This window comes from Oncorhynchus kisutch, unplaced genomic scaffold (assembly GCF_002021735.2).
Source record: "Oncorhynchus kisutch isolate 150728-3 unplaced genomic scaffold, Okis_V2 scaffold3826, whole genome shotgun sequence".
NCBI lineage: Eukaryota > Metazoa > Chordata > Actinopteri > Salmoniformes > Salmonidae > Oncorhynchus > Oncorhynchus kisutch.
Window position 1 is genome coordinate 240,701 of NW_022265771.1, and position 12,947 is coordinate 253,647.

At 43.9% G+C, this 12,947-nt stretch overlaps 1 protein-coding gene across 1 annotated transcript; it reads left to right on the top strand.

Moving 5' to 3' along the window:
* Positions 1-9,490: 9,490 nt before the first annotated feature.
* Positions 9,491-10,714, top strand: LOC116371920 (zinc finger protein 135-like; the record flags this gene model as incomplete). The annotated part of the gene is made up of 1 exon (XM_031821059.1): positions 9,491-10,714. A coding segment is annotated over one exon (1,146 nt), but the record flags the coding sequence as incomplete, so codon positions are not given.
* Between the last annotated feature and the right edge of the window lie 2,233 nt (positions 10,715-12,947).

Genomic DNA, 12,947 nt, shown 5'->3' on the forward strand with positions numbered 1-12,947 from the left:
GACAGCTTTTTTCCTTCTACGTAACATTGCAAAAATCAAAAATGATGCAGAAAAATGTATCCATGCTTTTGCCACTTCTAGGTTAGACTACTGCAATTCTCTACTTTCCGGCTACCCGGATAAAGCACTAAATAAACTTCAGTTAGTGCTAAATAGGACTGCTAGAGTCCTGACTGGAACTAAAGGATTTGATCATATTACTCCAGTGCTAGCCTCCCTACACTGGCTTCCTGTTATTAAGGCAAGGGCTGATTTCAAGGTTTTACTGCTAACCTACAAAGCATTACATGGGCTTGCTCCTACCTATCTTTCCAACTTGGTCCTGCCGTACATACCTACACATACGATACGGTCACAAGACGCAGGCCTCCTAATTGTCCCTAGAATTTCTAAGCAAACAGCTGGAGGCAGGGCTTTCTCCTATAGAGCTCCATTTTTATGAAATGGTCTGCCTACCCATGTGAGAGATGCAGACTCGGTCTCAACCTTTAAACCTTTAAGTCTTTATTGAAGACTCATCTCCTCAGTAGGTCTTATGATTGAGTGTAGTCTGGCCCAGGAGTGTGAGGGTGAACGGAAAGGCACTGGAGCAACGAACCGCCCTTGCTGTCTCTGCCTGGCCGGTTCCCCTCTCTCCACTGGGATTCTCTATTACATTCTCTAACCCTATTACAGAGGCTGAGTCACTGGCTTACTGGTGCTCTTCCATGCCGTCCCTAGGAGGGGTGCGTCACTTGAGTGGGTTGAGTCACTGACGTGGTCTTCCTGTCTGGGTTGGCGCCCCCCCCCCTTGGGTTGTGCTGTGGCGGAGATCTTTGTGGGCTATACTCTGCCTCGTCTCAGGATGGTAAGTTGGTGGTTGAATATACCCCTCTAGTGGTGTGGGGGCTGTGCTTTGGCAAAGTGGGTGGGGTTATATCCTGCCTGTTTGGCCCTGTCCGTGGGTATCATCAGATGGGGCCACAGTGTCTCCTGACCCCTCCTGCCTCAGCCTCCAGTATTTATGCTGCAGTAGTTTATGTGTCGGGGGGGCTAGGGTCAGTCTGTTATATCTGGAGTATTTAACCTGTCTTATCCAGTGTCCTGTGTGAATATAAGGATGCTCTCTTTAATTATCTCTTTCTTTCTTTCTCTCTCTTAGGACCTGAGCCATAGGACCATGCCTCTGGACTTCCTGGCATGATGACTCCTTGCTGTTTCCAATCCACCTGGCCGTGCTGCTGCTCCAGTTTCAACTGTTCTGCCTGTGCCTTTGGAACACTGACCTGTTCACCGGACGTGCTACCTGTCCCAGACCTGCTGTTTTCAGCTCTCTAGAAACAGCAGGAGCGGTAGAGATACTCTCAATGATCGGCTATGAAAAGCCTTCTGACATTTACTCCTGAGGTGCTGACCTGTTGCACCCTTGACAACTACTGTGATTATTATTACTTGACCATGTTGGTCATTTATTTGAACATCTTGGCCATGTTCTGTTATAATCTCCACCCGGCACAGTCAGAAGAGGACTGGCTAGCTCTCATAGCCTGGTTCCTCTCTAGGTTTCTTCCTAGGTTTAGGCCTTTCTAGGGAGTTTTTCCTAGCCACCGTGCTTCTACACCTGCATTGCGTGCTGTTTGGGGTTTTAGGCTGGGTTTCTGTACAGTACTTTGGCATCAGCTGATGTAAGAAGGGCTTTATAAATACATTTGATTTGATCTTACATACAGGACTTCAAGTTGTAAAATAGTGAACTACTCCTTTAATGGAGTGTGCATGTGAAAGGGATGTTTCACCCAAAAAACGTTATTGTAGTATTTTGTTCATTAGTACACTGCAATCACGTTTTCAAGAACTTTCAGTACAAATTAAAAAGTGTGATGATGATAATAATGATATGAAAATGACAATTGCCTGTAATTTGCATCATCACACTTTTTTGTTGTGTACCCTAATCCTAGTCCTGGGGATCCATAGAGGTGTGCTTTTTTGTTGTGTACTGCAGTGTAGCCTAATCCTGGTCCTGGGGATCCATAGAGGTGTGCTTTTTTGTTGTGTACTGCAGTGTACCCTAATCCTGGTCCTGGGGATCCATAGAGGTGTGCTTTTTTGTTTTGCCCTAACACTCACACACTGGATTCAACTAAGCAACTCAAGCCTTTGAACTGAATAAGGTATGTGAGTGCGAGGGCAAAAACACACATGTACACCCCTTTGGGACCAGGATTGGGGAACACTGCTGTACTGAAAGTCCTCCATCTTGAGAACTTCACTGCTGAAGTGCACATTATTTGGATTGTTTACAGGGTGATGAAACCAAGGTGGACATTTGTAATTTGATTGAACTATCCCTTTAATTAGAGTTCCTTTGGAGCTACATTTAGTTAGAGATGCATTTGCTCTCAGCATGTGTTATAAATTAACATTATTTTATAAAGAAACGGCTTTTGTCATCTCTTAATTGTTGTTTACCTTTGTACTTTAGTTTACGCCACTGAGGAGGCGGCGGCGGCGGCGGCAGCAGTAGTAGCATCTACCGCCTTCTTGTGGCATGGGATAGGGCCATCCCAAGGATCCCGGAATGCACGGAAGGTTGCACTGTGGTAGTGGGGAACAGGAAGTTCCCGGCACGCGGACACCATTCTTCAGAATAAAGATAGCGCCAGAGCGGTGCAGTCAAGAAGATAACCTTTGTGTCCGTTTCAATTTACTACTACAGGTATGTAATAGCGCGTTTAAACTTTACAATGTCGAAAGAACATGTCATTCTATGCTAGGTAACAAATCCATTAGGGTATTATCACGTTTGGTAAAGGTTTGATGTGTAATTTCTGTGTCAACCGAGTGAAGAACGTGGTAAACTATTTTTCAAGTCACATAGTTAGAGACTTTGGGTTTGTCTGAGCGGATGTACATATTTTTCTCAAGGTAATTTCATAAAGAATCCATTTCTTTGAGATTTCTTTGTAGCATGTTATTGGTTTTCTGTCAAATTGACGAGCTGGTAAAATGGCGGCCCCCACTCGGTCTGTTACTGAACCGGTAATACAATTGTTTTTTGATTGAAATAATACAACGAAGACGCGGTTGTTCAGGAAAATAGTAACAGTGCTGCCTAAAACAAACCGTAACCCTGCAATGTACTACATGGTTTTGAGTCATTTTATGTGAATTTAGGAAATCTACTATAAAGTGCTCTTACGTTGTCCTTTGTGTCTAATGTGAATGAGTTCATGTTTTCAAATCACATTTTATTTGTCACAAGCGCCAAATACAACATGTATAGACCTTAAAGTGAAATGCTTACTTACTACAAGCCCTTAACCAACAGTGCAGTTTTAAGAAAATACCTTAAAGTAAGAGAAGGATAATTAAAGAGCAGCACTAAATAACAAGAGCGGGCAATGTACAGGGGGTACCTGTACAGAGTCAATGTGTAGGTAGAGTTATTAAAGTGGTACAGAGTCAATGACCTGTACAGAGTCAATGTGTAGGTAGAGTTATTAAAGTGGTTATGCATAGATAAAAGTAGTAGCGCCGGTGGGTGGGGGGATGCAAATAGTCTGGGTAGCCATTTGATTAGCTGTTCAGGAGTCTTATGGCTTGGGGGTAGAAGCTGTTTAGAAGCCTCTTGGACCAAGACTTTGCGCTCTGGTACCGTTTGCCATCCGGTAGCAGAGAGAACAGTCTATGACTGGGGTGGCTGGAGTCTTGGACAATTGTAGGGCCTTCCTCCGACACCACCTGGTATAGAGGTCCTGGATGGCAGGAAGCTTGGCCCTGGTGATGTACTGGGCCGTACATAGTAGTAGAGGTCGACCGATTAATCGGAATGGCAGATTAATTAGGGCCGATTTCAAGTTTTCATAACAATCAGAAATCGGAATTTTTGGGTGCCGATTTTAATTTTAAGATTATTATTTTTACACCTTTTATTTAATCTTTATTTAACTAGGCGAGTCAGTTAAAAACACATTCTTATTTTCAATGACGGCCTAGGAACGGTGGGTTAACTGCCTCGTTCAGGGGCAGAAAGACAGATTTTCACCTTGTCAGCTCGGGGAATCTTGCAATCTTGCAACCTCACAGTTAATGAGTCCAACGCAATAACGACCTGCCTCTCTCTCGTTGCACTCCACAAGGAGACTGATTGCCTGTTACGCAAATGCAGTAAACCAAGGTAAATTGCTAGCTAGCATTAAACTTATCTTATAAAAAACAATCAATCATAATCACTAGTTAACTACACATGGTTGAGGATATTACTAGATATTATCTAGCGTGTCCTGTGTTGCATATAATCTGACTGAGCAGACAAGCATACAAGTATCTAAGTATCTGACTGAGCGGTGGTAGGCAGAAGCAGGCACGTAAACATTCATTCAAACAGCACTTTTGTGCGTTTTGTCAGCAGCTCTTCGTTGTGCGTCAAGCATTGCGCTGTTTATGACTTCAAGCCTATCAATTCCCGAGATGAGGCTGGTGTTACCGAAGTGAAATGTCTGGCTAGTTAGCGCGCGCTAATAGCGTTTCAAACTTCACTCGCTCCGAGCCTTGGGATGGTTGTTTCCCTTGCTCTGCATGGGTAACGCTGCTTCGATGTGGTGGCTGTTGTCGTTGTGTTGTTGGTTCGAGCCCAGGGAGGAGCGAGGAGAGGGACGGAAGCTATACTGTTACACTGGCAATACTAAAGTGCCTATAAGAACGTCCAATAGTCAAAGGTTAATGCAATACAAATGGTATAGAGGGAAATAGTCCTATAATAACTACAACCTAAAACTTCTTACCTGGGAATATTGAAGACTCATGTTAAAAGGAACCACCAGCTTTCATATGTTCTGAGCAAGGAACTGAAACGTTAGCTTTCTTACATGGCACATATTGCACTTTTACGTTCTTCTCCAACACGTTGTTTTTGCATTATTTAAACCAAATTGAACATGCTTCATTATCTACTTGAGGCTAAATTGAGTTTATTGGTGTATTATATTAAGTTAAAATAAGTGTTAATTCAGTATTGTTGTAATTGTCATTATTACAAATATATATATTTTTTTAAATCGGCAAATTAATCGGTACCGGCTTTTTTGGTCCTCCAATAATCGGTATTGGTATTGGCGTTGAAAAATCATAATCGGTCGACCTCTACTCTGTAGTGCCTTGCAGTTGCCAAGGCCAAGCAGTTGCCAAGGCCAAGCAGTTGCCAAGGCCAAGCAGTTGCCAAGGCCAAGCAGTTGCCAAGGCCAAGCAGTTGCCAAGGCCAAGCAGTGATGCAACCAGTTTAGTCCCATGCTCTCGATGGTACAGCTGAATAACATTTTGAGGATCTGAGGACCCATGCCAAATCTTTTCAGTCTCCTGAGGGGAATAGGTTTTGTTGTGTCCTCTTCACTACTGTCTTGGTGTGCTTGGACCATGTTAGTTTGTTGGTGATGTGGACTCCAAGAAACTTGAAGCTCTCAACCTGCTCCACTACAGCCCCGTCAATGAGCACACTCCCATTCTCAGTCTTCCTTTTCCTGTAGTCCACAATCATCTCCTTTTGTCTTGATCACATTGCGGGAGAGGTTGTTGTCCTTGCACCACACAGTCAGGTCTCTGATCTCTTCCCTATAAGCTTTCTCATCATTGTCGGTGATTAGGCCCACCACTGTTGTGTCATCAGCAAACTTAATGGTGGTATTGGAGTCGTGCCTGGCCGTACAGTCATGAGTGAACAGGGAGTACAGGAGGGGACTGAGTACACACCCCTGAGGGGCTCCCGCGTTGAGGATCAGTATGGTGGATGTGTTGTTACCTACCCTTGCCACCTGGGGGTGGCCTGTCAGGAAGTCCAGGATCCATTTGCAGATGAAGGTGTTTAGTCCCAGGGTCCTTAGCTTAGTGATGCGCACTATGGTGTTGAACGCTGAGCTGTAGTCAATGAATAGCATTCTCACGTAGGTGTTCCTTTTGTCCAGGTGAGAAAGGGCAGTGTGGAGTGGAATAGAGATTGCATCATCTGTTGGTGCAGTATACAAATTGGAGTGGGTCTAGGGTTTCTGGGATAATGCTGTTGTGAGCCATGACCAGCCTTTCGAAGCATTTCACTGTTACAGTTCATGAGTGCTACGGGTCGGTAGTCATTTAGGCAGGTTGCCTTAGTGTTCTTGGGCACAGGGACCATGGTGGTCTGCTTGAAACATGTTGGTATTACAGACTCAGACAGGGAGAGGTTGAAAATATCAGTGAAGACACTTGCCAGTTGGTCAGCGCATGCTTGGAGTACACGTTCTGGTAATCCGTCTGGCCCAGCGGCCTTGTGAATGATGACCTGTTTAAAGGTCTTACTCACATCAGCTGCGGAGAGCATGATCACAAAGTCGTCTGGAACAGCTGATGCTCTCATGCATGTTTCAGTGTTCCTTGCCTCAACGTGATCATAGAAGTTATTTAGCTCGTCTGGTAGGCTCGTGTTACTGGGCAGCTCTCGGCTGTGCTTCCCTTTGTAGTCTGTAATAGTTTGCAAACCCTGCCACATCGGATGAGCGTTGGAGCCGGTGTAGTACGATTCGATCTTTGTCCTGATGTTAGTCCTGTATTTGTTGCCAATGCTTAGCTACCTGATCTACTGAAATTAGATCCGTGCTTGATTTGGACAGGAGCTTACCGGAGCAGAGTACTTACATTTCTACTGCTTGAGATCATGTTCCTCTTATAGAATATTAGCTCAACAGTATTGTGTAGTTCCTGCCCCTAAATATAAACAGTACAGGCACCCAAAATGAGCACAGGCACCTATTTCAGTCCAAGTCAAGCACTGAATTAGATAATTGAACAAGAAATATAATATATTTTTAGGGAATAAAGTGCCTGAACTGTCAAGACTAACTTCTGTCTTTTTCTCTTTATTACTACTTGCCGACTCAGATTAAGTCTGAGGCCGGTAACATCAACAGTGAGGACAAACCCAGCCTGCCTCTCTCCTTCCACACTGAGTCCAAACCCACAGTCACTGGGTGCTGATTGTGAGAGTGGAGCCCAGTTTGCACTGCAGGATCCAGAGATGGCATCAGTGAAGCTGGAAGACTGCAGTCAAACACTGGAGCTGAATGTCAACATGAAAGATGAAGAAGAGGAGCAGAAGATTGGGAAATCTGTTTCTCATGGTAAGATCAGGTTCTATCTAAGTGTGTTGTTCATTCCAACTTCCCACTGTGTATGAAAAGTTGGTGTAGAACTGTTTCAATGAGAAAGTAGATGTTATTTCATGCTACGGAGGCTTGTATGGTTTGACACCAGTATTGTCAGCATTTGTTTCATTCCCTGGGCTATCTGGAGTGCTGGGCTATCTGTATTTTATTTATTTTTTATTTCACCTTTATTTAACCAGGTAGGCCATTTACAACTGCGACCTGGCCAAGATAAAGCAAAGCAGTGCGACACAAACAACAACACAGTTACACATGGGATAAACAAACGTATAGTCAATAACACAATAGAAAAGTCTATATACACTGGGTGCAAATGAGGTAAGGCAATAAATAGGCCGTAGTGGGGAAGTAATTACAATTGAGCAATTAAACACTGGAGTGATATATGTGCAGTCAGAACCGTCCAGAGTAGTGATGCTGGATGGGCAGCCAGGTGCAGGCAGCGATCAGTTGAAGAGCATGCACTTAGTTTTACTTGCATTTAAGACCAGTTGGTGGCCACGGTAGGAGAGTTTTATGGCATTGAAGCTCGTCTGGAGGTTAGTTAACAGTGTCCAAAGAAGGGCCAGAGGTATACAGAATGGTGTTGTCTGCATAGAGGTGGATCAGAGAATCAACAGCAGCAAGAGCAACATCATTTATGTATACAGAGAAAAGAGTCATCCCGAGAATTGAACCCTGTGGCACCCCCCCTCAGCGGGGCTGAGGTGCACCCATGACCAGCTCGGAAACCAGATTGCATTGCGGAGAAGGTACGGTGGGATTCGAAATGGTCGGTGATCTGTTTGTTAACTTGGCTTTCGAAGAACTTAGAAAGGCCGGGTAGGATAGATATAGGTCTGTAACAGTTTGGGTCTAGAGTGTCTCCCCCTTTGAAGAGGGGGATGACTGCGGCAGCTTTCCAATCTTTGGGGATCTCAGACGATATGAAAGAGGTTGAACCGGCTAGTAATAGAGGTTGCAACAATTGCGGTGGATAATTTTAGAAAGAAATGGTCTAGATTGTCTAGCACAGCTGAATTGTAGGGGTCCAGATTTTGCACCTCTTTCAGAACATCAGCTATCTGGATTTGCGTGAAGGAGAAATGGGGGAGGCTTGGGAAAGTTGCTGTGGGGGGGTGCAGGGCTGTTGACCGGGGTAGGGGTTGCCAAGTGTTAGCAGATTTAAAGAAGTGAAGTAGACAAACTGCTTGTGTTTTTAAAAGTTCTATGAGTGAGGGAAAAGCAGCCAACAAGTGCTCAGCATATGTGGGAACTCCTTCAAGACTGTTTTATTCCCCTTTTGTATTGTACAGCCTACTGACATGAATACATACACTACCAGCCTACTGACATGAATACATACACTACCAGCCTACTAAGATGAATACATACACTACCGTTCAAAAGTTTGTGGTCACTTAGAAATGTCCTTGTTTTGAAAGAAAAGCACTTTTTTGTCCAATAAAATATAAAATTTATCATAAAAACAGTGTAGACATTGTTAATGTTGCAAATGACTATTGTGGCTGGAAACTGCTTTAAAAAAATAATTTATATTTTTATATTGAATATCTACATAGGTGTACAGAGGCCCATTATCATCACTCCTGTGTTCCAATGTAATGTTGTGTTAGCTAATCCAAGTGTATCATTTAAAAAAAGTTTTGTAATGATCAATTAGCCTTTTTAAAATGATAAACTTGGATTAGCTAACACAACGTGCCATTGGAACACAGGAGCCTCTGTATGCCTATGTAGATATTCTATACAAAAATCAACCGTTTCCAGCCACGATAGTCATTTACAACATTAACAATGTCTACACTATTGATCAATTTGATATTTTATTTTACAAAAAAAATGTTTTCTTTCAAAACGAGGACATTTTTATAAGTGATAGAGTGCCAAGACTGTTGGAAAAGCATTCCTGGTGAAGCTGGTTGATAGAGTGCCAAGACTGTGCCAAGCTGTCAAGGCAAGGGGTGGCTACTTTGAACAATCTAAAATACAAGCTATTTTGATTTAACACTTGTTTGGGAGGGGGGTTACTACATGATTCCATATGTGTAATACCATGGTTTTGATGTTTCACTTTTATTATTTAATGTAGAAAATAGTAAAAATGAAGAAAAACCCTTGAATGAGTAGGTGTGTCCACACTTTTGACTGGTACTGTATATTACACCAACTGACTGGTTCTTCTGATGTTCACACAGGAGATCATGTTGAGACATTCTCTACATCCAGAGAGCAACAGCAGGAAGATCACAGAGCTAAGAGGTCTCACCACTGCCCACATTGTGAGAAGATTTTCCCAGTTCTATCAAAGCTAAAAAATACACCTAAAAATACACACAGGAGAGAATCTGTATTCCTGCACTGACTGTGGGAAGAGATTTACAACATCAGCTCAGCTAAAAGTTCACCAGAGAACACACACAGGAGAGAAGCCTTACTCCTGCTCTGACTGTGGAAATGGTTTCTCTCGACTGAGCAACTTTAAAACACATGAACGTATACACACAGGAGAGAAGCCTTACTCCTGTTCTGATTGTGAAAAGAGTTTCTCTCAATCGAGCTATCTAAAACAACATGAACGTATACACAAAGGAGAGAAGCCTTACTTTTGCTCTGACTGTGGAAAATGCTTCATAACATCAGCTGTTCTAAAAGTTCACTGGAGAACACACACTGGAGAAAGGCCTTACTTCTGCTCTGACTGTGGAAAGAGTTTCTCTCAACTGAGCCACCTAAAACAACATGAACGTATACACACAGGAGAGAAGCCTTACTCCTGCTCTGACTGTGGAAAATGCTTCACACAATCATCTGAGCTAAAACTTCATCAAAGAACACACACCGGAGAGAAGCCTTACTCCTGCTCTGACTGTGGAAATAGTTTCTCTCGACGGAGCAACTTTAAAACGCATGAACGTATACACACAGGAGAGAAGCCTTTCTCCTGCTCGGACTGTGGAAAATGCTTCAAACAATCATCTGAGCTAAAAGTTCATCAAAGAACACACACTGGAGAGAAGCCTTACTCCTGCTCTGACTGTGGAAATAGTTTCTCTCGACGGAGCAACTTTAAAACGCATGAACGTATACACACAGGAGAGAAGCCTTACTCCTGCTCTGACTGTGGGGCGAGTTTCTCTCAATCGAGCCACCAAAAACATCATGAACGTATACACACAGGAGAGAAGCCTTACTTCTGCTCTGACTGTGGAAAATGCTTCAGAACATCAGCTATTCTAAAAGTTCACCAGAGAACACACACTGGAGAAAAGCAATACTTCTGCTCTGACTGTAGCGCGAGTTTCTCTCAACGGAGCCACCTAAAACAACATGAACGTATACACACAGGAGAAAAGCCTTACTCTTGCTCTGATTGTGGAAAATGCTTCTCAACAGCCACTATTCTAAAAGTTCACCGGAGAACACACACTGGAGAAAAGCCCTCTGCTCTGACTGTAGGGTGAGTTTCTCTCAACTGAGCCACCTAAAAAAACATGAACGTATACACACAGGAGAAAAGCCTTACTCTTGCTCTGACTGTGGGGCTAATTTATCTCAATCGAGCCACTTAAAAAGTCACCAAGGTATACATAGAGGAGAGAATCCTTAGTCCTGCTCTGACTGTAAGAAGAGTTTCTCTCAAATGGGCCAGTTAAAAAGACACCAAGGTATACATCATGGAGAGTAGCCTTACTCTTGCTCTGACTGTGGAAAATGATTTAAATCATCAGCTGAGCTAAACAGTCATCAGAGATCACACACAGGAGAGAAGCCTTTCTTCTGCTCTTACTGTGGCAACAGTTTCTCCCGATTTGGGCAATGTAAAACACACCAACGGCTACACACTTGCGAGAAACCTTATCAGTTCTCTCAGACCAGCTAAGATTAGACACTCCTCTTAATTCTCATCTCATAAAATAAATGGCAACGTTGAATTGGATCAAATGAAGAAAGTGTAGAACACTATTGTAATCCTATTGTTTCTCACTGTGAGAGAACAATGAAGAGGAAAGGGAGCATCATAGAATGTTAGTCTCTCTTTACTGATCATTGTGCATCTTGTCAGTTTGTTGCTGTGTTTTTTTTTTTTTTTGCTTCCGTCCATAGACACATCCCAGCTCTACTGGTAGTACTGGTACTACCAGCAGTACTGCACCTGTCAACGACACAAGTTGTTCTGCTTCCATAAGCACATCCAATGCTAGCATCAGTAATTCTCCATTTGTTGTTAGCCCAGCTAGCATGGACACTGGGCTGCATCAGAATCACAACTGTCAGAGCTACTGCCTCCTTATCCGGCAAAACACCAAACAACAGACAGGGATGTGCCTTTCCTCAGCCACAGTGTTTATCTCACAACTCGATGAAACCTTCACTCTTGCGCAGACATTTAGAAACAAAACATGCCAATTTGAAAAATAAGCCACAGGAGTTTTTTCAGCGAGAGTTGAGACTACTTTCGAGTACTAAGACATGTATAAAAGCAACAGACGTGGCGGGCCTGGCACAGCTCCTGGTATATGTCCGTTACAGCTGGATGAGTCAACAGACGTGGCGGGCCTGGCACAGCTCCTGGTATATGTCCGTTACAGCTGGATGAGTCAACAGACGTGGCGGGCCTGGCACAGCTCCTGGTATATGTCCGTTACAGCTGGATGAGTCAACAGACGTGGCGGGCCTGGCACAGCTCCTGGTATATGTCCGTTACAGCTGGATGAGTCAACAGACGTGGCGGGCCTGGCACAGCTCCTGGTATATGTCCGTTACAGCTGGATGAGTCAACAGACGTGGCGGGCCTGGCACAGCTCCTGGTATATGTCCGTTACAGCTGGATGAGTCAACAGACGTGGCGGGCCTGGCACAGCTCCTGGTATATGTCCGTTACAGCTGGATGAGTCAACAGACATGGCGGGCCTGGCACAGCTCCTGGTATATGTCCGTTACAGCTGGATGAGTCAACAGACGTGGCCTGGCACAGCTCCTGGTATATGTCCGTTACAGCTGGATGAGTCAACAGACGTGGCCTGGCACAGCTCCTGGTATATGTCCGTTACAGCTGGATGAGTCAACAGACGTGGCGGGCCTGGCACAGCTCCTGGTATATGTCCGTTACAGCTGGATGAGTCAACAGACGTGGCGGGCCTGGCACAGCTCCTGGTATATGTCCGTTACAGCTGGATGAGTCAACAGACGTGGCGGGCCTGGCACAGCTCCTGGTATATGTCCGTTACAGCTGGATGAGTCAACAGACGTGGCGGGCCTGGCACAGCTCCTGGTATATGTCCGTTACAGCTGGATGAGTCAACAGACGTGGCCTGGCACAGCTCCTGGTATATGTCCGTTGTTTTTGGAGGGTCAATTAAGGAAGACATCCTCTTCTACAAACCACTGGAAACCAGGACAACAGGATATCTTTTTAAAGTACTGGCCAGCTTTGTGACATCAATTGGACTTTGGTAGTCAGGTTTGATGAAAACCTGCTCCAGAGTGCTCAGGGCCTCACACAATGACCCTAAGCACACAGCTAAGACAATGTTTGCGAAGATTTTGAAAAACCTGATTTTTGTTGTAATTTTGGAGTGTTGTGTGTAGATTGATGCATTTTATAATAATGCTGTAATGTAACAAAAGGTGGAAAAAGTCAAGCAGTTTGAATACTTTATGAATTTACTGTATCAGATACCGATGATCAGTTTTCTGCATTAGTTTCGGTGGATTGTTTTTATATTACCAAACATGTTTTGTTTCATGATAAACAGGCTATGAATTGACTAG